The sequence below is a fragment of the Eutrigla gurnardus genome, assembly GCF_963514095.1.
Source record: "Eutrigla gurnardus genome assembly, chromosome: 1".
Taxonomy (NCBI): domain Eukaryota; kingdom Metazoa; phylum Chordata; class Actinopteri; order Perciformes; family Triglidae; genus Eutrigla; species Eutrigla gurnardus.
The window spans coordinates 36294432-36321583 of NC_139915.1; the positions used below are offsets into that span (position 1 = coordinate 36294432).

The 27152-nt window shown below is 44.3% G+C and overlaps 3 protein-coding genes across 4 annotated transcripts in view; 2 read left to right on the plus strand and 1 right to left on the minus strand.

Annotated features, from left to right (window-relative positions):
- LOC311018579 (uncharacterized protein) overlaps positions 1 to 6817 on the minus strand; it is a 722019-nt gene extending 715202 nt beyond the window's left edge. The window contains exon 1 of the mRNA XM_084017608.1: positions 6676 to 6817. The gene's annotated coding sequence lies outside the window, so the exon portion shown is untranslated. The remainder of the gene's footprint in view (positions 1 to 6675) is intronic.
- Positions 923 to 26283, plus strand: LOC311015344 (uncharacterized protein; the record flags this gene model as incomplete). The annotated part of the gene is made up of 3 exons (XM_084012497.1): positions 923 to 968; positions 15029 to 15283; positions 22748 to 26283. 3 exons carry the CDS (start codon positions 923 to 925, stop codon positions 24265 to 24267), a joined length of 1821 nt encoding a protein of 606 aa, XP_083868623.1. The 3' UTR covers positions 24268 to 26283.
- LOC311014937 (uncharacterized protein) lies at positions 26080 to 27072 on the plus strand (the record flags this gene model as incomplete). 2 transcript variants are annotated; one of them, XM_084011893.1, is made up of 3 exons in its annotated part: positions 26080 to 26280; positions 26491 to 26581; positions 26692 to 27072. In XM_084011893.1, the coding sequence occupies 3 exons, from the start codon at positions 26080 to 26082 to the stop codon at positions 27057 to 27059; spliced, it is 660 nt and encodes a 219-aa protein (XP_083868019.1). In that variant the 3' UTR covers positions 27060 to 27072. The 2 variants fall into 2 exon arrangements, with proteins under 2 accessions (XP_083868019.1, XP_083868020.1); XM_084011894.1 differs by having other exon boundaries at positions 26149 to 26280; positions 26375 to 26581.
- Positions 27073 to 27152: the final 80 nt, after the last annotated feature.

A 27152-nucleotide genomic window follows, 5' to 3' on the forward strand; every position in this document is an offset into this window, starting at 1 on the left:
ACCCTTTGCATCACATCTTTGCCCCAAATGGGTCAAATAAAGGTGTGGTTTCTCAGCTTTACTCATTCTTCCTACAAAGAGCTGTCTATTGAAAAATAAATACATTCTTTTTTGTGATTACATATTTAAAAATCTGATTTTTTTCCCCCCCCACGTGGCCAATGATATGAGACAATCCTTGCATTCCATTTCATGCACGTGACCTCAATGCGCAGCTATAGCAGGGCTAGTTGTGCTACCACACTGTAGGAGTAATGCAATGAGGAGGACATCCTTCTATAGGTCCATTTCTTTGTGGAATATACTCCCTTTGCACATTCGTGTTATACCTGTGAAGAGGGAATTCAAGAGGCAAATTAAATCCTATTTTTATTTATGTTAAATATGAACTCGGGACTCTGACTTGGCTTGGCGCTCAATGAATTATGTTTTGATGAAGGTGTTTGCGCTCTGAGGCGCCCAGATGCCCACTTCTTTGTTTGTTTGACTGTTGCTATGTATTTGGAATTTTGTCACTACTTTTACTGTATTTGAGTGATGACTAATTGTTTGTATGTTCAGATTTTAATTGGACCCCAGGAAGACTAGTCTGCCGCTTCTGCGACAACTAATGGGGATCCATAATAAACAATAAACAATAAACAATATTGTGTGTGTGTGTGTGTGTGTGTGTGTCTCTAGAGAGTGTCAAGGTATTGGTTTATAGGTAACTGACATCTGATGTAACCAATCACAGAGGTCCAGAACCAGTTGTGGGTGGAGTCTCCGGGGATTCAGGGGTTGTTAAGAAGGACCGTGTTGTTATATGTATCCTGTCGTGGTGACTACATAAAATGGACGCTTTGAGCACAAATAAGTTGCATCGGCCAGCGCTTATTTGACATGGTGTCAGAAGTGTTCTGAAGGAAAGACACCCGACGCTATGGCGAAGTTTAACCCGCCGGAAAACTTCAACTTCGAGCGGCCTGGTGAGTGGCCCGTGTGGAGACAGAGATTCTCTCGGTACAGGCTCGCAGCTAAGCTAATGAAGACGGCGAGGTCCAGGTTAGCACATTGATACATGCCATGGGCTACGAAGCCGAGAATATTTGCAAATCTTTCACCTTTGTCGGCGATGAGAGTGACGACGACTACGACTAGGGATGGGTAAAAATATCGATTCAGCAATGCATTGCGATTCTTTTCCCCGCAATTCAATATCGATTCAGCAATCTTCTGAATCGATTCAAGCCCCTGGCCAGTGGGGGCGCTGTGACCGACACCCTCGTGTGATTCGCGCTGTACGGACGGGGGCCGCACTGGACCAAACCATTACAATATGGCGACTGGAGTGAGTACAGCGTTCACACCGGCCGTGGAAGCGCCGCGAATAGGCGCGTAGCGGAGCCCGCTTCCTTTCGGCCCCCTTGTTAAGCGATAGTGTCGTTCACACCAGACACGGAGCGCCGCGAATAGGCGCGGCCGTCCCGCGCCGTGAAGCGATGGAAGCGCCGTGAAGCCCCCCCCCCCCCCCTCCCCCGAGCGAACGCGTCAGTTCTGGCAGGAAATCACACAGTAGCTGTGTCCCAATTCAGGGTCTGCAGCCACAGCTAAAGAAACACGAGACAATCTGGCCAATTTTCAAAATAAAAGCAATTTTCAAAATAAAATACCGCGATTGACAAATGCGATCATAGTTGTGTATCTCAACTCGCACTGGGAAACAGGAAGAGAAAATACATTTAATAAATGTGAAGAGTAGATAAACAAATATGTGCATTTCAACAGTATATCTGCACTACTACTGTCTACTACTATAGCTTCCACGGCCGGTGTGAACCCGTTACATGCACTGTAGTTCAGTGTTTAAGCAGTGTCCTGTTTTATCATGCTATGAGTTACACCACGGCTGTTCATAAGGCATGAAACTAAATAAATTATTTGAAAAAATGATCTGGTACTCTTACTTGTGTATTTCTACTTGATACTGAATCGATATCGAAGCATTTCAATCAATATCGAATCGAAATTGAATCGAATCGTGACCCGACGAATCGAAATCGAATCGAATCGTGAGATTCTAAACAATACCCAGCCCTAACTACGACACAGTGCTTGCTAATTTGATGCATATTTTGTACCGAAGAAAAACACCATCCACGAGAGAGCGTGTTTCTATCAGAGAGTACAAAAACCGGGCGAGATGGCCGAGTCATTCATCAGAGCTCTCTATGAACTGAGTGAAAACTGTGACTTTGGAGAGACAAAGAGCGAGCACATAAGAGACAGACTGGTCGTCGGCATCCGCGACAAAGAGCTGTCGAGGAGACTGCAGCTCATGTCGGACCTCACCTTGGAGACGGCGGTACAGATAAGACAGCCAGTTAAGATCCACTTGAAGGAGGATGCGGTTCCATACGCTGTACATAGCACTAGGAGAGTTCCCCTACCACTTCTTCCTAAAGTCGAAGCAGAGTTAAAACGCATGATAGAGCAAGGTGTGATAGAGAGAGTCACACAACCTACAGACTGGTGTGCCCCAACGGTGCCGGTAATGAAGCCAACAGGTGCAGAGAATCTGTGTAGGGCTCCAAAAGCTAAATGGGAACATCAAAAGAGAGCGATATCAGATGCCCACAACAGAAGAGACTCTGGCTAAGCTGTCAGGCTCTACAGTTTTCACATCTTTAGATGCAGCCTCAGGCTTTTGGCAGATCGCACTGCATGAGGACAGCAGCCTGCTAACTACCTTCATCACACCCTTTGGGAGGTACTGTTTTAACCGTTTCAGCAGACGCAAGCAGTTATGGATTGGGAGGTGTCCTCCTACAGCTGCACGACGAAAGCTGGAAACCTATTGCATACTGTTCCAGGAGATTGACATCAGCAGAGTCCAGGTATGCACAAATCGAAAAGGAGTGTTTGGCTGGAGAATGGGCTTGTGAGAGGTACCAGAAATATCTGGTTGGACTGGACAGATTCAGACTCATTACAGACCATAAGCCGCTGGTGCCGCTGATTAATAGTAAAGATTTAGATGCAGTTCCTGTGAGATGTCAGCGACTTTTAATGTGCTTGATGCGGTTTAACGCCAAAGCAGAGTACGCACCCGGAAAGACTCTGGTCATAGCTGATACACTGTCACGCAGCCCAATTCAGGACAGTGACAACACCACAGAGTCTGTCATTGCCTGTCATGTTAATACTGTCATACACTGTTGGCCAGTATGACAGCAGAAGCTGGACTTGATGAGGGCGGCTACACAGAATGATGAGCAGCTACAGTGCGTGAGACGGCGGATCAAAGAAGGATGGCCAGAAAGAGAGTGTAACATTCCACAGAGTGTAAAAGACTTTTATGCAATGATAGACTCATTGTCGGTGTGTGAAGGACTTATTACACTTGGGTGTCACATTGTTGTTCCACAGTCAATGAGAGAGGAAATACTAGATCGGCTACATGATGGACACCAGAGCCTGTCAAAGTGTAGACAACGGGCCCAGGAAGCCGTGTGGTGGCCTAGAATATCTGCAGATATTAAGAACAGAGTGGAAAAATGTCACTTTTGTCAGGTAAACAGGCTCACACAGCGTGAGGAGCCTCTACACTCTACACCCCTTCCTGATAGGCCATGGCAGAAGATTGCCACAGATATTTGTGAGTATAATAGCAAACATTACATCGTGATATCAGACTATTATATCAGTACACAAGTGAGGCCTGCAAAGACTTTTGCAGACAGTATGACATCACACATAACACATCTAGCCCACATAATCCACAGGGCAACGGACACGCAGAGAGGGCAGTTCAAACTGCAAAACGCATTCTTAAACAGGAAGACCCTCTACTAGCATTGATGTGTTATAGAGCAACACCAACATCTGCCACTGGGATAAGCCCAGCTGAAATGCTCATGGGTAGGAAGATTAAGACCACACTTCCCTCACTTAAAGTGTAAGTTTGGCGGAAATTGAAAATAAAGCTATTTTCTGAATGAAAATACATCAACTAAGCCGTGGAGGAAATAATTTTCGCTCATCACGCAGTTCAGAGCTAGCACCGCCGGGAGCTAGAGTCCAAAATCGCAAACAGTGGGTTAGCATGGGGCAGACAGCCACACGCTTTCAAAATCGCATTTTTAAACCACTAACATTGCTCAAAACAGCGCCAAACCTCGTCAGCAGCTTGCTCTGGGTGTCTACACATAAAACGAAGCACCAACAACTCAGTTCATGAACCCGAAGTTTATAACAGAAGACAGTTAAGAACACTCACCAATTCTACCCCTGCCAGCTCCTCGCGAAGGATAGTCCGTAAGTGTCGATTACCGAACGCAATGCAAAACGAGGGAGACCACTGAAGATTAAATAAAACGAGAATAAAACGAGTATACTTTTAAATTAGTGGCAGTTTGGCCAAATATAAGTTAATAACAGTGGGTAAAACGTCGGGATGGTTTGTATACACTTCCAATCAGTTCAAGACAGCAGCCTTATCTGAAGCCTTATCTTCAGTGGTCTTCGTTTTATGTGTAGACACCCAGAGCAAGCTGCTGACGAGGTTTGGCGCTGTTTTGAGCAATGTTAGTGGTTTAAAAATGCGATTTTGAAAGCGTGTGGCTGTCTGCCCCATGCTAACCCACTGTTTGCGATTTTGGACTCTAGCTCCGACCCGTGCTAGCTCTGAACTGCGTGATGAGCGATAATTACTTCCTCCACGGCTTAGTTGATGTATTTTCATTCAGAAAATAGCTTGATTTTCAATTTCCGCCAAACTTACACTTTAACAGAAATCTGATCCCTAAGTGCCCTGATAGTAGGGTTGTCAAAAGTATCGAAACTCAAAAAAGTATCGATACTAAAATGTTGTATCCGGATACGATACTCATTTTCAAAAGTATCGAATAATTCTGTGCACTTTTCAGTTTCAGACTTTTTTTGTAACAGGTGCAGCTGCTGAGAATACAGCATTTCAACAGTGTAATGTTCATGTTAACTGGTTTGGCTAGTGTCATTTAGTTTATTGTTATGTATATAAAGCATAGCCAAGGAAGGAACACTTAAGTTAATTTAGTTTTTATCAGGCTTGCCTAATATTTACAACCTCAAAATATTGTTCCAATTGTTATTGTTTATTTTATTATTTATTTTTTTGCACTACCTCAGACCTGAAACTTGTTATTTTTGCATTTTTTTTGTTAATAAAAATATTTCTTTTGAATTTTGGGGTCTTTTTTTCATCCTTGTGGTATCGAAAATGGTATCGAGTATCGAATATTTTCCTGAGTATCGGTATCGAGTTGAAAATGTTAGTATCGTGACAACCCTACCTGATAGAGCTCTTATTAGACGGAGAGATGCAGAGGCCAAGCAACAGCAGGAATATTACTTTAACAAAAGACATGGGGTTAGAGCCTTGCCACTGTTAAACCAAGGTGATCAGGTCTTGCTGAAACTGGATGAGGACAGGACATGGAAAGGTCCGGTGTCTGTCATGCAGGAGAGTGGTACACAGCGCTCGTACCAGGTGAACTCGCCCCAGGTAGAGTAGTGAGAAGGAACAGACGACACATTCAACTTGTACCACCTAGAGCAGCGTCACTTAGCTCAGACACTAAGAAAGTGGACTCTCAGTTGGAAGGAACTGAAACAAAACACCAGACACTGTGCCATACACAAAGCGACTCAAAGAGAGTTACTACAAACATACCTGAGGGTCAGGTTGTGACACGGTTTGGCAGAGTTAGTAAACCGGTCATAAGAATGGACATGTAACTGTAATGTAACATCTTGGTAAATGATTAAGATGGTAACCATCAAACTGTATTCTGAAAAGTGGAAAGAAGAATAGAGTGTTTGTTCATGTTGAAAAAACAGGAAACAAGCTGTTTGAATGACCACAGAAAACACTCATTCTCTATATGTTAAGGTTCTGAGCTGAAGTTAAATTGTTTGTTATAACTGTATTACTGAAAGGGTAATGAGAATTAAGAGGGAGATGTCAAGGTATTGGTTTATAGGTAACGGACATCTGATGTAACCAATCACAGAGGTCAAGAACCAGTTGTGGGTGGAGTCTCCGGGACTCAGGGCTTGTTAAGAAGGACAGTGTTGTTGTATGTATCCTGTCGTGGTGACTACATAAAATGGACGCTTTGAGTACAAATAAGTTGCGTCGGCCAGCGCTTATTTGACAGAGAGAGAGAACGGATAAATAAAGAAGTGAACAAACTTCTTGGTTACAGAAACATGGCGTATTGATTTTAGGAGGTTATGATAAAAATAGCTCTGAATGAACAACAGCTGAGTAGAAGCGCTTGTCGACCGTCGCGGAGAAATACGTGTCTGGTCTGAACAGGGGGGCAGCGGGTCGCGCGCGATTGTCGTGCGCGCGCCGTGAAAGTCCCCCAGCTTGCTTAGTATAGACCCAGCTCCCAACCCAACTTTGAGAGTAGATTAACGGCGAGATTTTGGTGTCGCCCGATAAGAGTCTCGCGTTAACGCAGCACGTTAACGCCGATAACGGCCCCCCCACTATAAATCTATAGAAAAGAGAGAGCATGAGGAAGTCATGCCCCGCCATGTTCAACTCAAAGTTCCGCCCTTGCTTTAGTTGAATACATTTGAGGGGAATTAACGATGATTTATTCTCTCATTCATTTCACAAGTTCCCATCGGCTGTCGTCAGCTTACCTCAGGCCGCCGTCGACAGGTGATCACAGACAGCAAGGGCTTCAGTCTTCACATGAATATATGAGGCTGGTTCCAGATGAGCCGCGCCTCGTTGGGGAAGTAGATGTGATCAACAGGAGGCGGAGAGAAACGCTGCAGTCTAACCACACAAACAGCTACTACCTGTTCCATGGGACGGGGACCTGTAGCCTACTTGTGCTACAGGTGAGAAGTTTCGTTTTCGTTTTCTCCCATCCACGTACTGTTTTAATTTGCCCAGCAGAGGTCGCTGTTCTCCCTCCTGTATATCTTGTCATGGTTTTGAGGAGATTTGTTGTTACGTTGAAATGTTTTCCTGCCCATTTAAATAGCTCTGTCACATCCTGTGATATTAAAATGATGTGTTTATGTGTTTGATGTATTTTGGGGTAACACACTGCCGCCTTGTATGGTGAGGGAACAGAGGTACAGAGAAAGAAGGAACGGCAAAGAATGTGTGTTCATGTCTTCTGCAGAAAATCAATGTGGGAAAACAAGTTCTTGGGTCGTCTCCTTTCATGCCCTATCGATATCCGTTACATCTGTTCATGAAGAGAATCTGGATCTGTGTAGTAGTGAGGTGGTAGTAGTGTGTAGTAGTGAGGTGGTAGTAGTATGTAGTAGTGAGGTGGTAGTAGTATGTAGTAGTGAGGTGGTAGTAGTATGTAGTAGTGAGGTGGTAGTAGTATGTAGTAGTGAGGTGGTAGTAGTGTGTAGTAGTGAGGTGGTAGTAGTAGTGAGGTGGTAGTAGTATGTAGTAGTGAGGTGGTAGTAGTATGTAGTAGTGAGGTGGTAGTAGTATGTAGTAGTGAGGTGGTAGTAGTATGTAGTAGTGAGGTGGTAGTAGTGTGTAGTAGTGAGGTGGTAGTAGTGTGTAGTAGTGAGGTGGTAGTAGTAGTGAGGTGGTAGTAGTATGTAGTAGTGAGGTGGTAGTAGTATGTAGTAGTGAGGTGGTAGTACCCAGCAAACATTTTGACGTCTATTTGACGTCTAATCGACGTCGGTCAGGCAGGTCGATTCGACGTCTACCAGAGGTGCTGAAATGAAAGTTTTTCTGACGTCGGATTTCGACGGCTCTTCGATGGCATCAATTCACGTCGTTTCAACGTCGTTTCGACGACATATCAACGGCTCACAGAGCAGGTTACTATGTCATTATTACGTCGTATAGACGACTTTTCCACGTCTCTACGTGACGTCTATTTGACGTCTAATTAACGTCGGTCTCATGACGGAAGTCATTTCGACGGCTCTTAGACGGCATCAATTCACGTCATTTCAACGTAGTTTCGACGGCATATCAACCTTTGTCAAAATACACATGTAATGTATTGCATTTAAAAATATGTTTACCTAAATCTAGTTTCAACTAGTGCCTACATAACTGGCATTACCACATCCATACATTCTATGACAAGCACAGCTCTTGTGCTGTATACATGTGCCATTCTTAATGCTCTAATCTACAACTATTTAAATTAACTTATCAATTTCAGCAAAAAAATCCTTAAAAGGCAGAGGTCAAAAAGTCCAATAGACAACACCAGCAAATTTCACATTTGCCAACTTAAAATATCACAGGAATGGTGAACCTGGTCAAAACTTTCATAGTAAATAAACTCACCTGTGATAAAGTTAAAAATACTCGAGTAATGTTCACCCATACTGTAAAATACAAGTAGTACATGGACTAATCTCAGGTAAAAAAAGAGAAAAAAAGACAGCATTCAGGACCAGGTATATGTAACGAGTTATCTATGTATTGAATAATTGAATAAAAAACGAACATGTATATTGGAACAAATGTTTTATTGACCTTCTTTTTATTGCAGTCCTGTGGGGGTCTGCCCCTTGCCCCCACTCCTTGCTGGGGCATGTTTAAGGTGGTTCTGAATCACTCTCTATTTCTGCATCTGTGGCCTTTGGACTCCATTTCTTCACAGCAGCTGGAGAGAGGGCAAAAGAAAAAAATAAACATTTTTACAGAGCGCCTATTCAGATGTTAAATGCACTTTATAGATGGCAAGAACAAATTATAGAGCGAAAACCTTCTGCGCATGCTCCGTCTCTCCGTCACGTTTTAGGTGTATGTCAAGCGACACCTATAGGCCTGGCATATGAACTACAGCGTTTTCGGTGGATCCGTCTAGATGCAAATATTCTTGAAACAATGCCGAGGAAGACGGAGAAAAAATAACGTTTTCGCCCGTCTGGACGGCGCCTTAAAGTGTTATGGTTCTGTAACGATGCTAAACCGAGAGTTGCACAGATGTTCGGCTCGGTTTAGCATCGAGCACCTCACGTAGCCTGTGAGCTAACTCAGGGCTAGTTTCACACGGCAGCTAACTCGGCTGCTAGCTGCCGCTCAGTTACGGATAAAAGCAACAAAAAAACAGCTATCTGTAACAATACACGATGCAGCAACAAAATCAAAACTCTAACATGCAACTGATAAACGTATAATGTCTTACCAAACACGGTTTCATTTTAAATTACAGTACTTTAAGTAACTCACCTTTCACAGGTGTCTGTGTCTCCTCCTCGTCAACTGACGCTGCAAAGTTCTTCTTGCGCATGCGTAGGAAACCGCTAGGTGCGCTGACTACGAGAGGAAAAATAGTTCCTAGATGGATGCTAGAATCACAAACATTCTAGCCCACATTGCCAATATGACACTACATTATTTTCTTAAATTCACGAACATATTTCCATTATTTCGAATAGTTTTTAACATTCGTGCGTTGATATGTCGTTGAAACAACGTCTAAATGACGGTCATTTCAGCCCCTCAGGTAGACGTCAGATCAACCTGCCTGACCGACGTTGATTAGACGTCAAATAGACATCAAAATGTTTGCTGGGTATTTTATGATGTCGAAAAACAGTCGAATTAAAGTCACGTCGTGACGCGACGTCGATTGGACGTCTTCATCTGGACGCAGGTCGAGCAAACGTTTTCTGGCCGTGTTTATTCAGTTAAACCTCTCTAAAATGCATATTTAATAAGGTCGTATTTGCCATGATATTATTTTATGATGTCGAAAAAAAGTCGAATTAAAGTCACGTCGTGACGCGATGTCGAGTGGCCGTCTTCATCTAGACGCAGGTCGAGAAAATGTTTGCTGGGTAGTGTGTAGTAGTGAGGTAGTAGTGTGTAGTAGTAGGTGGTAGTAGTAGTAAGGTGGTAGTAGTACTAGTGAGGTAGTAGTAGTGTGTAGTAGTGAGGTGGTAGTAGTAGTAGTGAGGTGGTAGTAGCAGTACTAGTGAGGTAGTAGTAGTGTGTAGTAGTGAGCTGGTAGTAGTACTAGTGAGGTAGTAGTAGTGTGTAGTAGTGAGCTGGTAGTAGTACTAGTGAGGTGGTAGTAGTGTGTAGTAGTGAGCTGGTAGTAGTAGTACTAGTGAGGTAGTAGTCGTGTGTAGTAGTGAGGTAGTAGTAGTGTGTAGTAGTGAGGTAATAGGGTTGTAAACGATAAACCGATGCGACCGGATATTCGGTTCAACAAGTGAGAGATACGGCTGCATCGGTAGCAGCCTCCTCAATCAATACGAATTATCAATGAATTCCTAGATGAATCGGTTACGGAGTCATGGATCGGGTATCGCGAGACGAGAAGCGGTTGGCGGCATCATATCTATGGGCGGCATTACACCAGCGTCTCTAAAACAACGCGAGAGCTGAAGCTGCCGGCGAAACGCCGTAGCTGGCTAGCTGGTATGAGTTATAAACAAGGGACAACACGGAACATGGAGGAGGTGGAGGTGGAGAGGCGGCCGCAGCACAGGTAGGCGGCTGCGACGCTGCCGCGTGACCGCAGGCACTCCACGACCGCACGTGAGAGACGGACGGCTTTGAATGTCTATCGCTTGTGTCTCAACTTGCGCCATAACAGGCGGGCGCAGCACAGGTAGCGTCCACGACACTGTCCTGTGACCACCATCCAACCATTCAGCCAGACTTTTTTTTGGTCCATGTCTAAAAATAAATACATTGACGTGTGATTTTGTTGTTCTGTTTTTTTTTGCCAGTGCCATACAGCCACAATGCTTGGGGATATGTGGTATTTTACATATTTGAAAAGAAACTATTGTACTGTCACTTTCATAGAATCGGCTTCTTTATTTAATAAAATATCTACAACAAATATTAACCGGAGAATTGAATCGTATCGTTCTTACACTGTATGGAATCGATTAGAATCGAATTGGTCTGTAATAAAAGGATATCGTTTTTGAATCGAATCGTAACCTGTGTATCTAGATGCATATCGAACCGTTTATCACAAAGAGATGTGCAACCCTATGAGGTAGTAGTAGTGTGTAGTAGTGAGCTGGTAGTAGTACTAGTGAGGTAGTAGTAGTGTGTAGTAGTGAGCTGGTAGTAGTACTAGTGAGGTAGTAGTCGTGTGTAGTAGTGAGGTAGTAGTAGTGTGTAGTAGTGAGCTGGTAGTAGTACTAGTGAGGTAGTAGTAGTGTGTAGTAGTGAGCTGGTAGTAGTACTAGTGAGGTGGTAGTAGTGTGTAGTAGTGAGCTGGTAGTAGTAGTACTAGTGAGGTAGTAGTAGTGTGTAGTAGTGAGCTGGTAGTAGTACTAGTGAGGTGGTAGTAGTGTGTAGTAGTGAGCTGGTAGTAGTAGTACTAGTGAGGTAGTAGTCGTGTGTAGTAGTGGGGTAGTAGTAGTGTGTAGTAGTGAGGTAGTAGTAGTGTGTAGTAGTGAGCTGGTAGTAGTACTAGTGAGGTAGTAGTCGTGTGTAGTAGTGAGGTAGTAGTAGTGTGTAGTAGTGAGCTGGTAGTAGTACTAGTGAGGTAGTAGTAGTGTGTAGTAGTGAGCTGGTAGTAGTACTAGTGAGGTGGTAGTAGTGTGTAGTAGTGAGCTGGTAGTAGTAGTACTAGTGAGGTAGTAGTAGTGTGTAGTAGTGAGCTGGTAGTAGTACTAGTGAGGTGGTAGTAGTGTGTAGTAGTGAGCTGGTAGTAGTAGTACTAGTGAGGTAGTAGTCGTGTGTAGTAGTGGGGTAGTAGTAGTGTGTAGTAGTGAGGTAGTAGTAGTGTGTAGTAGTGAGCTGGTAGTAGTACTAGTGAGGTAGTAGTCGTGTGTAGTAGTGAGGTAGTAGTAGTGTGTAGTAGTGAGCTGGTAGTAGTACTAGTGAGGTAGTAGTAGTGTGTAGTAGTGAGCTGGTAGTAGTACTAGTGAGGTGGTAGTAGTGTGTAGTAGTGAGCTGGTAGTAGTAGTACTAGTGAGGTAGTAGTAGTGTGTAGTAGTGAGCTGGTAGTAGTACTAGTGAGGTGGTAGTAGTGTGTAGTAGTGAGCTGGTAGTAGTAGTACTAGTGAGGTAGTAGTCGTGTCTAGTAGTGGGGTAGTAGTAGTGTGTAGTAGTGAGGTAGTAGTAGTGTGTAGTAGTGAGCTGGTAGTAGTACTAGTGAGGTAGTAGTCGTGTGTAGTAGTGAGGTAGTAGTAGTGTGTAGTAGTGAGCTGGTAGTAGTACTAGTGAGGTAGTAGTAGTGTGTAGTAGTGAGCTGGTAGTAGTACTAGTGAGGTAGTGGTAGTGATGTAGTAGTCAATAAGTGATGGTTCAATGGTTCTGGTTCTACTTCTTTTAGTGTACTGTTCATGGTTTACATGTGGTATAAAGTTCTACTTAGAGTTAGTGTAAGACAGATTCACACACGGCAGCTAGCGTGACTCCGCCTCTCTCTCCCCGTCAGCTGAGAGTCACCAGTTACCAGGCAGACCAGACCAGAGCCAGAACAGCTGCTCCACAACTACATCTCCATGAGACCGACCTCCAGACTACGCAGCCAAACCGACACTTTTTAACCCCACCATGTCCTGCATGAAGTGACATCAGCACGATGACCTTTCAACCCTGAATGTTCTACAATGTTCTATTGGTCCCACGTTGAGACCACAACCAAACACACCCCGGAACACACTTTTCACCATTATGCCAATGATCACATGAGCCAACGGTTGTTTCCCTGTACACAGAGCAACTTCACAAACTCTAGTGATGCAACACCATTGATCAACGTGTTGATTGTTTACCTGAAGGAGTTCAGTCTTCAGAATTTAGTCATTTATGGTTCTAGTTTCAGCTAAATGTACACTTTTAACTTCCTATTTTAGGATTTAATACTGCTGTTTGTTTGTTTGTTTGTACGTGGCTCTCCACTCATATTCTCTATTTGGAGTCGCCTTGTTCACACACACACACACACACACACACACACACACACACACACACACACACACACACACACACACACACACACACACACACACACACACACACACACACACACAGTTTAGAATGCTGTTATAATCACAGACTTGAGTGATACTTTGTGGTTTTAGATTAGTGAGTAAAATGGGTTTATGGCCTGATTTCTGTTTGTTATTTTAGATTATTAACACATTTCTAGATCTTATTAAAAACTGTTATTACAGCTCAACCCGTCATTCTGATTATCGGGGAAACTATGATCTTATTGTCTCTTGTTGACGTCTACAATGTTACAGCTTCCCTAGATGTCTAATTCTATTTTAGAGGGCAGGTAAAGTGGTACGACCCTAGAAAAGGCCTCTCCATGATTTCCTATGTTTGCTCTGCAGTTAACAATAGTACTTATAGTATTGGTAACCATTTATAAATAAGATCCTTAGATCACCACCAATAACTAGTGATGGTGAGATGAAGCCTCATGAAACGCCTCTCAGCCAGATGAACCACCAAAGTGCTTCGACCCCACAGCTTCACATAAGTACTCTAGCGACACCTAGTGGTGAATGAGAGTATGAAGAGTGTAAAAGAGTTTCCAGTCAACCTAGCATGTGATGTTTGCTTCATGTGCAACACAACAGAAATCATTTGAGAACTAAAGTCATTTTGGTGATACGTGTGTGTGAGTGTGCCGAACTCAAGGTAGAAAATAAGTCATTCTGTAAAATTCACACCTGGATTTGAACCGACAACTCTTCGATAACACGTCTCACTCCTTAGCCACGACACCACCATTACCCTTTGAAACATGATAGTAGTAATACTTTAATAATTATAATAAAGTCATCGATCCATGCAACTCAATCCTGGATTCAAACTCTCAACACTTTCAATCCAACGTTTTAACCACTGACCAGTTCTTAGTAATCTGAGCAGCAGAATAATAATTACAATAATGATGTATAATACAATGATAAAGTGATATATTAGTGAACGTGGTCGGCCTACAATGCAAGTCCACCTTGGATTTGAACCTACAAGGCTTTGATCACGTGTCCATTTTTATAATGATGTGTAATAATAATGATGAACCCACTAGTTAGTATTTTTAAGTCCCTATTGAAGACCCACCTGTTCTCCATGGCTTTTAATTCAGGCTGAGCATGACACCCGTCTACTGTATTTTGTGTATATTTTTATTTATTTTTATTATTCTCATTGTATTGTATTGTATTGTATTGTATTTGTTTTACTGAACTGTACAGCACTTTGGTCAACCATTGGTCGTGAAAAATGTGCTCTATAAATAAAGTTTGATTTGATTTGATTTGATTTGATTAGTATTCGTGTATGAGCATCTTTATAGTCGCCAACCGGAAACGGTGTCGCCAAACAGGAGCCCGAAACGAAGCCTCGCTCGTCATACGCTACGTCATTTTACATCTCGACACGGAGCTTCGTTGGGGGAGGAGCCAAAACACTCGACACGTGCCTCGAAACCTCGAAGCAAACGATAACCCGACCCAGAATTAGTGATGGGCAAAGGGAAGCTTCGAAACAGTTCGAAGCGATGTTTCAGTATGTGTTGAAGCCTCGAAACGAATATGAAACCTGACTCTACAGTGGCATCTAGTTGCCACTTATGTGAACTACATGCTCTGGCCAAAGAAAACTCCTAATTATGTGCCACTATGAAATGAGCCGGTCTTAGGTTTCCTCAATTTAAGTAGAATACAGGTTGAATTAAAGAAACATTATTAAAAATAAATAAATGACACATTGTTATATGCAATACAATAATCAAAGATTCTTTTCAAAAATAATATTTGTTCAGCTCTTTTTGAGCGGAGTCTGTTTCTTTTTTTGGATAACACTTGCCCTGCTTTTGAAAAAATCCTTTCACAGGGTTCACTTGTTGCAGGGACACTTAAACATTTCTTAGTCAGCTGGTACAAATTAGGGAAGACAGCACGTCGCTCTTCCAGTATTTCAAAGGATCTGCCCGTCTTGGAATAGCCGTTTAGAAACATAGAGGCGTTCCTTCAATCACTGAACTACAGTCACGTGACATGGGCGTTTCAGAACCGCTTTTCGGCACAACGTTTCGATCCGGGACTTCAGAGAAGACACGCCCGTTTCGGAAGTCACATCACTACCCAGAATGCATCTGTGTCCCACACACCGTCCTCAGTACGGGACGGAGCACTCACACTGGCCAGACAAGCCGGCCTTTAGGCTCCATCGTGGCTGGAGGTCCGGAGGGTGTAGGGGGAGCGCGTCCTGAGAGACAACGGTCATCGCACGAGCCCGAGGAAACCCCGCCGGACGCCTTCACGGACTTCCACAGACCGGACTCGCTCCGTGAAGCGGTCTCAGGTAAGAGTGTTTGTCTGGGCAGAGACCGGACAGCTGCCGTGCGTGTTGAAAGAATCCCTCTCGGTGTGTGACGTTTACCGGACCGCCGAGTCCCGTTCCGTGTGGTTGAGACCACCTCGGTCATGAAGGGCTCTTAACCCGCTACGCTGTTTTTGTGCCGCGGCCGACGAACCCGGGTTCGTTCTCCGGGCTTCTGGGTGATAAAGGACAGCTGTTGTATGTTCCAGCCAGGTTTCCCTCCTGCTGTCTTCTTTCCTCTTCCTTTGTTCCGTCTCCGCGGGCTCGTCCGCCATCTTGCCCTGCTGCTCCTCTCCCGCCTTCCTCACCGGAACCAAAGAGTATATACAGGACTGTCTCAGAAAATTAGAATATTGTGATAAAGTTCTTTACTTTCTGTAATGCAATTAAAAAAACAAAAATGTCATACATTCTGGATTCATTACACATCAACTGAACTATTTCAAGCCTTTTATTATTTGAATATTGCTGATTTTGGCTTACAGCTTAAGAAAACTCAAAAATCCTATCTCAAAAAATTAGAATACTTCCTCAGACCAAGTAAAAAAAATAATTTTATAACAGCAAAACTAAATCAAATATTTGAAAATGTCCATTGATGCACTCAGTACTTGGTTGGGAATCCTTTTGCACGGATTACTGCATCAATCCGGCGTGGCATGGAGGCAATCAGCCTGTGGCATTGCTGAGGTGTTATTGATGCCCAGGATGCTTCGATAGCGGCCTTCAGCTCATTTGCATTTGTAGGTCTGGTGTCTTTCATCTTCTTCTTAACTATACCCCACAAATTCTCGATGGGGTTCAGGTCAGGGGAATTAGCAGGCCAATCAAGGACAGTGATGCCATGGTCAGTGCACCAGTTACTGGTGGTTTTGGCACTGTGGGCAGGTGCCAGATCATGCTGGAAAATGAAATCCTCATCTCCATAGAGCTTTTCAGCAGATGGAAGCATGTAGTGCTCTAAAATCTCTTGGTACACAGTTGCATTTACTCTGGACTTGATGAAACACAGTGGACCAACACCAGCAGCTGACATGGCTCCCCAAACCATTGCTGACTGTGGGAACTTCACACTGGATTTCAAGCAACTTGGATTTTGCTCCTCTCCAGCCTTTCTCCAGACTCTGGCGCCTTGACTTCCAAATGAAATGCAAAACTTGCTTTCGTCTGAAAAGAGGACTTTGGACCACTCTGCAACTGTCCAGTGCTTCTTTTCCATAGCCCAAGTCAGACGCTTCTTCCGTTGTCTTGAGTTCAGAAGTGGCTTGACCATGGGAATACGGCTATTGTAGCCCATTTCCCGGACACGTCTGTGAACTGTGGCTTTTGATACCTGGACTCCAGCTTCAGCCCACTGTCTTTGAAGCTCCCCCAAATTCTGGAAGCGGCTCTTCTTCACAATTTTGTTAAGGCTGCGGTCATCTCTCTTGGTTGTGCAGCGTTTCCGGCCACATTTTTCCCTTCCAACAGACTTTTTGTGGATATGCTTTGAAACTGCACTCTGTGAACAGCCTGCTCTTTGAGAAATTTCTTTTTGTGTCTTACCCTCCTGATGGAGGGTATCAATGATGGTCCTCTGGACAGCAGTCAGATCAGCAGTCTTCCCCTTACTTGTGATTTAGTTTACTGAACCAAGCTGAGTGTTTTTAAGGCTCAGGAAACCCTCGCAGGTGTTTCGAGTTAATTAGATGATTCAGGTGATTAGTTGAATAGCCTACTTGTATACTTTTTCATGATATTCTAATATTTTGAGATAGGATTTTTGAGTTTTCTTAAGCTGTAAGCCAAATTCAGCAATATTAAAATAATAAAAGGCTTGAAATAGTTCAGTTGATGTGTAATGAATCCAGAATGTATGACATTTTTGTTTTTTTAATTGCATTACAGAAAGTAAAGAACTTTATCACAATATTCTAATTTTCTGAGACAGTCCTGTAGAGACCAAGAGGCGAATCTCAATGCATTTACATGTAGCTAAGTAGCAGACGCTTTTATCCAAAGCGACTTAGAATAAGTACATTTGTGTGAAGAGTGCAACAGTACATCTCTATCAGCACAGTGAGGGTTTCAATCCGCCCGCTGGCTAAGTTAACCCGTAGCTAGTAAACAACAGATACGTGCTAAGATACAAGATACAGATTTGTATCTATGGGGAGCTTTACTCCGTTCTATTTACTTTAACACTGTTGATTATGTGAGCCTTGTATGTAAGTCCAAACACTGTGACTACTATCACTGCCATACACCAGCACACTGTTTATTCAAGTCTAAAGACACTGGGATTCAATTGATATGCAGTGATCTGTATTCTAAATGTTTTAATCAATCATCTGCATTATATAAATAGTTACACTTAATATAGTAATATTAATATTATCCTAATATAGTACATATTATCCTGTAGAGAAATTAAGAAGTCAGGATACGTGAGAGCACACAGAAGCCACATTCACTGAGGAGAGGAAGGTCGAGAGATAACTGGTTTACTCAGAGTTGAGGGAGTCAGACGAGGAACTGAAAACAAAGAGCAGATGAGCAGGGACAGGCAGACGGTCAATCTTTTTTCTACAGGGTGTCGATTCCAGGAAACGAGTTGTCGGGTTGCCATGGAGCTGGGACCAGCTCGTGCACCAACGAAGGGAGGGCTAAAGTCTAAACCACAATTCCCCCCCACCTTTTTTTGATGAAGAAGAAATGTTTTTAACTATTTGCTGCAAGAAATTGTGCATCTTTTTCTGGGCGATTGGTTGCAGTTAACATCCTAGTTGCTTATCAGCTTTGATGCGATTTTTCAAACCGAGAAAGTCCTTGAGCTCTTGATTTTACTTAATGATACAATTCTGAATATATATACTTAACAGTACTTCGTAGTCTGTCTTCTCTTTAGTCCGTCTTAATAAATCTCAAATAAACGAACACGCTAACGCAACGTTAATGCATCAAAGTAGAGATAGTTGGCGTGGCAGACATTTACGGCCCGACTTAATGCGTATAACTGAATGAAACAATCGATTGGTCTAAAGGTGATAAGTCTTTGTTCAGCTTTGCAGAGCGACTCTGTGGTGTAACGGTTAGCAACACTGCCTACAGTGCAGGCGACATGGGTTCAACTCCCTTAAGGCTCATTATGCTCTACGCTAGACACGGATACGGACGGAGCCTTCTGTCCGTTCTCTGCGTACATTTCCTCCGTATTTCTGTCCGTATCCTGCAAGCTTGCGGATGCAGCCTGCGATTTTGCCTCCTTCTCAAAAGATGCAGGATCGTTATCTCCTCCATTGTCGCCATGTTTGTTGTGATGAAAAAAAAATGTTTTCAAACTTTATTGGAGTAACTTTTTAATGTGAACAACGCCCTCCAGAGGATGTTTTGCTCAACGTCCATTCCAACGTAGAGGACGCATGAAAGCATGAGGGCAGCGACGTTTAGAACGTTGATAAGGCACGTCTGTATTTACGCACGAAATGGAAGCATAAATGAGCCTTTAGTTCACAAAGTAGCGCATTGAACTAATAATAATTTTCATATCTGTGTAATCCCCCAGGCACAAAAAGAAAGTGGCTTCAGTTGAAAGTTAAGTTAAATAACTAGACTAAGGCTGGCATATCATTTTAATCATGTCTCACATATTAAACAGTAAATATAAGCGTCTATTTCAACACAGAAATGTCCTTAAACATTTCATAAATCTCCCGTTCGCAAAAAATCTAAAGAGCTCTGCAAAGAATCTGGATTATGTCCACGAGATGAAATGTTGAAAATGTCGGAGAATATTGTTCAGATATGTGATCGGTAGGAAAGGTAATCAAAATCCTCTCCCGACGTAAAGCTGCTAGGATGACTTTTATTTCCATATCGATGGTTGACGAGGAAAGGACGGCACATTTCTTCAGAGTTGGTTCAGATTCTGGAAAAAGGCGGAGACATGTAGGAGAAACTCGGGGTTTGTTAAAGAAAACCTGCCAGCGAGCAGGTTAGGTTCACGGAGTATGTTACCACGGTAACTGACTCAGATTTATGCTGAACTGGCTTTGTGAAACCGAAAAACCAGAGTTTCCCTCATCTCAGGGTTAACTAACTCAAGGTTTTCACTAAACCTGCTTCCTGAAACGGGCCCATGGTCTCACATTTGGGCTCATTCTGACAAAACGGTAGCTCCTATCAGGAAAAAAAACACAGACCTTCATCGCTGTAAGGACTTCCTGAACGATTTGATATGTTTTTGGTGTTTCTGCAGTAAATATTTTGGAGAGAGTTGCAAGTTTAAAACAGGGGTTCTCTCTCTGCTTCTCTCAGAACATTTTGTATTGGAGTCGATGAGGAGAAAAGACAGACATGGCTGCACTTAAAGGCTGCTAATTCAAATTCTGTAAATCTCTCTGATTTTTTTGAGCACATTGTGAGAGACAGGACAAGTTTGTTTACAAATTAAAAAAATATGTTTGAAGAATGTAAACTGTGGCCGGGAGGAGTGTGGAAAGAGAAAAAATTAGGAATTTTTGGGGGTTCTCTCCCACTCTGACAGATGATGTCACACATTCTGACATGAACATTCAGTGCAATACACACCCATTATAATCTCAGAATTTCTCCCAAAACGATCATGGTCATTGAAGAGTGATGGATCAGAAACTACATGACCTATTGAAACGTGGAAAAATACACCAATACACAAGACTTGTGTTTACTGTTAAGGGCTGCAGCTATCGACTCTCTTCATAATCGAGTAATCTACCGATTAATCGAGTAATCGGATAAAAATTGACATTGTATATAGTTCCCATATACACTGTTAATTTCTTAACACATTCGGTCAATGACTATAAACAGGAATAAAAGAAGAAAAAAAGAAAGGAGAGAAAAAAGCTTAAGATAAATGAGGATGTATTTCTTTATTTAAATCCCAACACAATCAAAATAACCTAAATAGTCTAAAAATAAACTTAAAATGCTCGTCTTTGGTGATATTATAAGCAGTGTTAATGTTATTATCGTGTCTGACTCCTCACTGCTCCGGTTTGTGGCTGCCTGACTCTGAGACGCTGGGGGGGGGGGCTACTCGGCCCACAACGTACCTGTCCCGGTACCAGTTGTGTTTCCGGTGCTTTTTTAACGATTCTGAACGACGACGCTCCGACAGTAAAGGCAGCGTCCCTAGCCTGGCTCTGGCCGTACTGCAGAATGTCGGCCCGCCCGCGGAGAACCGGAGACCGGATCAAACAACCGGTTCTTAAAACTACACCTGAGCGGACCGCCCGGTTCACAACACCGGCTCGGGCGGAGACGTGTGAGACAGGATCTTACGGTGCGAGGGGAGACAGTGAGACAGGACCGGTATCTTACGGTGCGAGGGGGGACGGTGAGACAGGACCGGTATCTTCCTGTGCGAGGGGGGACAGTGAGACAGGACCAGTATCTTACGGTGCGAGGGGGGGCGGTGAGACAGGACCGGTATCTTACGGTGCGAGGGGGGGCGGTGAGACAGGACCGGTATCTTACGGTGCGAGGGGTACAGTGAGACAGGACCGGTATCTTACGGTGCGAGGGGAGACGGTGAGACAGGACCGGTATCTTACGGTGCGAGGGGGGGCGGTGAGACAGGACCGGTATCTTACGGTGCGAGGGGGGGCGGTGAGACAGGACCGGTATCTTACGGTGCGAGGGGTACAGTGAGACAGGACCGGTATCTTACGGTGAGACAGGACCGGTATCTTCCAGTGCGAGGAGAGACGGTGAGACAGGACCGGTATCTTCCTGTGCGAGGGGGGACAGTGAGACAGGACCGGTATCTTACGGTGCGAGGGGGGACAGTGAGACAGGACCGGTATCTTACGGTGCGAGGGGAGACGGTGAGACAGGACCGGTATCTTACGGTGAGACAGGACCGGTATCTTCCTGTGCAAGGGGAGACGGTGAGAGAGAAACGGTATCTTACGGTGCGAGGAGAGACGGTGAGACAGGACCAGTATCTTCCTGTGCGAGGGGAGACGGTGAGACAGGACCGGTATCTTCCTGTGCGAGGGGAGACGGTGAGACAGGACAGGTATCTTCCTGTGCGAGGGGAGACGGTGAGACAGGACCGGTATCTTTCTGTGCGAGGGGAGACGGTGAGACAGGACCAGTATCTTCCTGTGCGAGGGGAGACGGTGAGACAGGACCGGTATCTTCCTGTGCGAGGGGAGACGGTGAGACAGGACCGGTATCTTCCTGTGCGAGGGGAGACGAGTGTTACGGGCACGGCAACTTTCTGTACGAAAAAAAAAAGTTTAGACCTGGGGTCAGAGCCAATCAGAGATGAAGGCCCGCCCCTACTCGGCCTCCGATTGGCTCAGACCGTGGTGATTCATGTCTGTATGCTGTGGTGGAAAAAAACATTACACTACACATAAACAGACCTGAATGGAGCACCGGTGCAACCAAGGAACATATTTAGCCACACTTCACTGATGTTTGGTCGCGTGTGCGCCCTAAATGTTCACTCTGGATCCCTGGCTTCCTCAAACACGGTCCGTGTGGAACAATGATCCCTGCTGAGCAGGCCGCCGAGATAGGAATTTAACAAAGCTTCGAGGCAGATCTTTTGCCTCGAGCATTTTTTAGAATCGAGTTACTCGAATAACTCGAGGAATCGTTTCAGCACGACTACTGTTTAAAGTTTAAATGGAGGTTCTAGGTGAAAGTATGCCTGAGCTAGTCTGGTTTTCACCATACTAAGGTCAATCTTTTAAGATTGAACATTAGTCTGGGGAAGCTGCGCTTTGTTTCTACTGCTCAAGAGGCGGGATCAATGGGCATTGTTCAAATGAACGATGCCCTTTGTGTTTCGTCATCGTCACGTCACCGGCCAATAGCGTGCCAGGAGAGAATGGCCGTTTCTGATTGGAGCCAAAGATTCTGGCAATGTAACAGCGAAAGTAAGCCTGAGGGTGTCCAGCCTAAACTGCCGAGCGAAATCCAAATTTCCCGGAAGTTCAGGCAGGGTTCACCCAGCCTATGCCTGAGCAGAAGACGTTGGGAAAAATTCAAATCTTTTTCGCTCTTTTTTTTCTGCCCATCCCATTCACTTCAATGCAAAATTTTGCGCAGTTTTTCACAACGGAATTCGTATTCTGTTGATAAAAGTAATAGCACACCGATCCCGATTGAAGTGCACGTATTAATATATAATTTGTCAATTGACAAGTAGCAAATCGAAATTTGAAGATGAAAGAAGAAAATAATAAGTAGGTAAAAATCCACAGTACAACAATAGTCCCTTTGCCACGAGCACTGGCCCCTACAGCTATGCCAGCTTGCCCCGTGGCCCTAATAATAACTGTAACTGTTTGTCCAGTCTCTAGCAGACCCAAATCTAGTGTTATGTAAAACTGATTGAGAAAATAAAATGTATTGTAATTAAAAATGTTTACTAACATATCTCCGTGTGTTGTTACTGTTTTCCTGCAGACGTACAGCAGCTGATGGCGTGTAAAGAAGAGGTTCCCTTTGAGCAGCAGGACTGGGGCTCCAGTCTGGACCAGGAGGACCCAGAGCCCCCACACATCAAAGAGGAACAGGAGGAAGTCTGGATCAGTCAGGAGGGAGAGCAGCTTCAAGGGCTGGAGGAGGCTGATATCCAGTTCTCAGTCACTCTTGTCCCTGTAAAGAGTGAAGAAGATGAAGATGAAGAGAAGCCTCAGTTCTCAGGGCTGGCTTCAGCTGCAGCCAGCAGCTCAACTGAACAGATAAAAACAGAAGCTGGTGAAGAGGACTGTGGAGGACCGGAACCACAACCAAATACTGGTGACATGACTGAAGACTCTTCTGACATTGATGACATGACTGAAGACTCATGTGAGACTGATGACAGTGATGATTGGCAGGAGACCAGAGAACCTCAGTCAGGTTTAAAGTCTTGGACCGATGATGAAGTCCCTGACCGTGATTCTAGATGTAGTCCTGGAGAGAAACAATTCAGATGCTCCGAATGTGGGAAAACATTTGACCATAGATATATGAAGAGACACATGAGAACTCACACAGGAGAGGAACCATTCAGTTGCTCAGAGTGTGGTAAACGTTTCCCTGACAAATACAATTTGAGGAGGCACATGACAACTCACACAGGAGAGAGACCATTCAGCTGCTCAGTTTGTAAGAAGACTTTTTTAGAAAGAGGAATTTTAAAAGGACACATGACAAGTCATACAGGAGAGAGACCATTCAGCTGCTCAGAGTGTGGTAAACGTTTCCCTGACAAACGCAGATTGAGGAGGCACATGAGAACTCACACAGTAGAGAAACCTTTCAGCTGCACAGTTTGTCAGAAAACTTTTACAGAAAGAGGACATTTAAAAGTACACATGAGAACTCACACAGGAGAGAAACCTTTCAGCTGCACAGTTTGTCAGAAAACTTTTACAGAAAGAGGAAATTTAAAAGTACACATGAGAACTCACACAGTAGAAAAACCTTTCAGCTGCACAGTTTGTAAGAAAACTCTCATGTATAGAGGAAGCTTAAAGCTACACATGAGAACTCATACAGGAGAGAAACCTTTCAGCTGCTCAGTTTGTAAGAAATTGTTCTCACACAGTGGAACTTTAAGGAGTCACATGAGAACTCATACAGGAGAGAGACCATTCAGCTGCTCAGTTTGTAAGAAATTGTTCTCACAGAGTGGAAGTTTAAGGAGTCACATGAGAACTCATACAGGAGACAAACCTTTCAGCTGCTCAGTTTGTAAGAAATTGTTCTCACAGAGTGGAAGTTTAAGGAGTCACATGAGAACTCATACAGGAGACAAACCTTTCAGCTGCTCAGTTTGTAAGAAATTGTTCTCACAGAGTGGAACTTTGAGGAGTCACATGAGAACTCATACAGGAGACAAACCTTTCAGCTGCTCAGTTTGTAAGAAAACGTTCACACAGAGGGATGAATTAAAGCGACACGTGAGAACTCTGGGTGCACCGTGGTGTAGTGGGTAGCACTCTCGCCTCAGAGCAAGAGGGTCCCGGGTTCGATTCCCGGGTCGGCCCGGGTTCCTTCTGTGTGGAGTCTGCATGTTCTCCCTGTGTAAGCGTGGGTTCTCTCCGGGTTCTCTGGCTTCCTCCCACAGTCCAAAGACATGCAGGATGGGGATAGGTTCATTGATTACTCTAAGTTGCCCGTAGGTGTGAATGTGAGAGTGAATGGTTGTTTGTCTCTACATGTCGGCCCTGCGATAGACTGGCGTCCTGTCTAGGGTGTACCCTGCCTTCGCCCAATGGGATTTACTGGGATCAGCTCCAGCCCCCCCGTGACCCTGAATACAGGATAAGCGGTAGAAAATGGATGGATGGATGGACATGAGAACTCATACAGGAGAGAAACCTTTCAGTTGCTCAGTTTGTAAGAAACAATTCAAATATCTTCAATATGTAAGGAAACACAAGTTTGTAAACGAGACTCGGTGAAACCTCATATCTGGCCGGACCGTGTCTGGTCAATGTGCCTGATTGAAGATAAGTCAAACTTTACAACTCAACGATCATTTTGTTAAACACCACATGAAATGAAATCCATCTCTCTCGACTCAAACTGTCTCTACAGTCTGTAGCCTGCCAGTCAGTCACCATGGCAACACTGTTCAATCACAATCAAGTGATTTCCTTGCTGCGTTAGCACCGCTGTACGTCATACTGTGATATTTTGGTATTTTCAGCTAAGTCAAGCCATGTGTGAGTCATTGGTATAAATGCACGTTCACGTCTTTCTTCAGTAGACCACGGTGTCGATCACAGATTTACTGATGCAGACGTGCGGCCGTGTACTTTTCACCAAGTCAGCTGCAGCGTCTGATGGACATGTATGAGGAAATAAAGCATATTACATGCAAAAAAGGAAATACGGCTGAAAAGAGCGTGGCAGACAATTATGGCGGTCCGACTGAATGCGAAGCCTCAAAGTCTACATTTACTAACCAGGGATCTTAACTGACCCGTCATTATTGTACCATTCAAGCAGTGACTTGGTTGTTGTGTATTTGTGTGTGTAACCTACTTTATTGAGCGGCCTGTACTAGATGGTCTGGGTGAATGAAAGTTCCTCCTATTAGCTTTAGTGCACATTATACTGGAATATCTGGGACTCTTATTTTGAAATGGTATGAACAGGAAGTGTCCTGTCTGTAATGTGCTGCTATGAACTATGTGAGGGCAATAAAGGAGTGGCCACACATGTATGACTTTATATGTTGCCCTTCTGACTGACTTCATTGAAAACAGCTTTGAAAATAATAAAGGTCACAATGTTAAAATAATAACAGCAGGCTGATATGTAGCCTACCTGTGTACTTTAATGCACTTTCAGAAAAATAAGGCAAAATACATGGATAAGAAGATGGAATAACTGTCAAAAAGACATCGGTTTGCGATCGGAGTGACTGCTGACTGAACAGAGGCTGGACTAGGAAGCAGGATTCGGGCTTAGCGAGGGAACTTCAGGCTTAACTCTGGGTTTTCCCTCTTCTTTTGTCTGTCATTTGTCTGAATGCAAAATACAATTCCACCACTAGATGGGAGTAATTCCCACATACTGGCCCTCATTTATCAAACTTGCGCAGGATCTGGTGTAGATTCTGGTGTAAATATCAGTGTACGCCAAGTGTCACGTGTGATTCACTAAAAGTGTGTACGCTGCTGATTTCGGCGTAGAACCGGCGTGGCATTGATAAATCCGGCGGCTGAAAACGATCGTAATTTAAATGACACGCCCCTATATATTCATGCTTCAGAGGCCTCCCCCGCCCTCTTTGCGACATGGAGACTCGGAAGACGGCAAAGAAACGGAACTTTTCTGAAGCAGAAATAGAGGTTATCACCACGGAGGTGGAGCGAAACAAAATAATATTATTTGGTTCCCTCAAAAGCGGGATTAAAGGCACACAGAAGAACGCAGTGTGGGCCAAGATAACAGCGGCGGTGAACAGCGTTGGTGTTGACGCACGGAGTCCAGCCGAGGTTGTATTTTATTTCTTGTAAAATATAAAATAAATAATATAATAATAATAAATATAAATGTACTACTGCTGAAATACAAATCCTTTACATGTAGGTTAAAAAAAATGGAGTGATATGAAAATCGCCACCAAAAAACGGGCTGCTGCGTTTAGGTGCAGCAGCACCCAGACTGGGGGAGGACAGTCTGACCCAGACCTGACGCTGTCGCAGCAGGAGGAACGGGTGGCAGCGTTGATGGGCTCCCCGACCATCATGGGGATAAGAGGCGGTGGGGACACTGATGAGCCTGAGCTGGATGACGGTAAGAAAGGTGACACAGTCTGCAACGTTTGTTGTATTTTATTAGTATCACTTCTACTGGGTGCCATGCAAAACAAAGTAGAATAAAAATAAAATGCCCCCCCCCCCCAGAACAGCCAGGTCCAAGCTGCGCGCGAGGGGGCCAGGCAGGAGTGGGAGAGGAGGGAGAGCCCACTTGCTCAGCTCCACCACGCGCTGCTCCACCACCACGCGCTGCTCCACCCACGCGCTGCTCCACCACCAGCTCCAGCTCCACCACCAGCTCCAGCTCCACCACCACCAGCTCCAGCTCCACCACCAGCTCCAGCTCCACGCGCTGCTCCACCACCAGCTCCAGCTCCAGCTCCACGCGCTGCTCCACCACCACGCGCTGCTCCACCACCACGCGCTGCTCCACCACCAAGCGCCCGGTTCATCACCCAAGAGGTTCTAGACAGGCAGAACGAAATATGTCAATTGTTAGGACATATAAACAATAACCTGGTTGCAATAAATGACACACTCAAAAACATAAATGACTAATCACTAAAAACAATAAAACCATGATCATTAAATGTTGTGCTGTGTTTCTC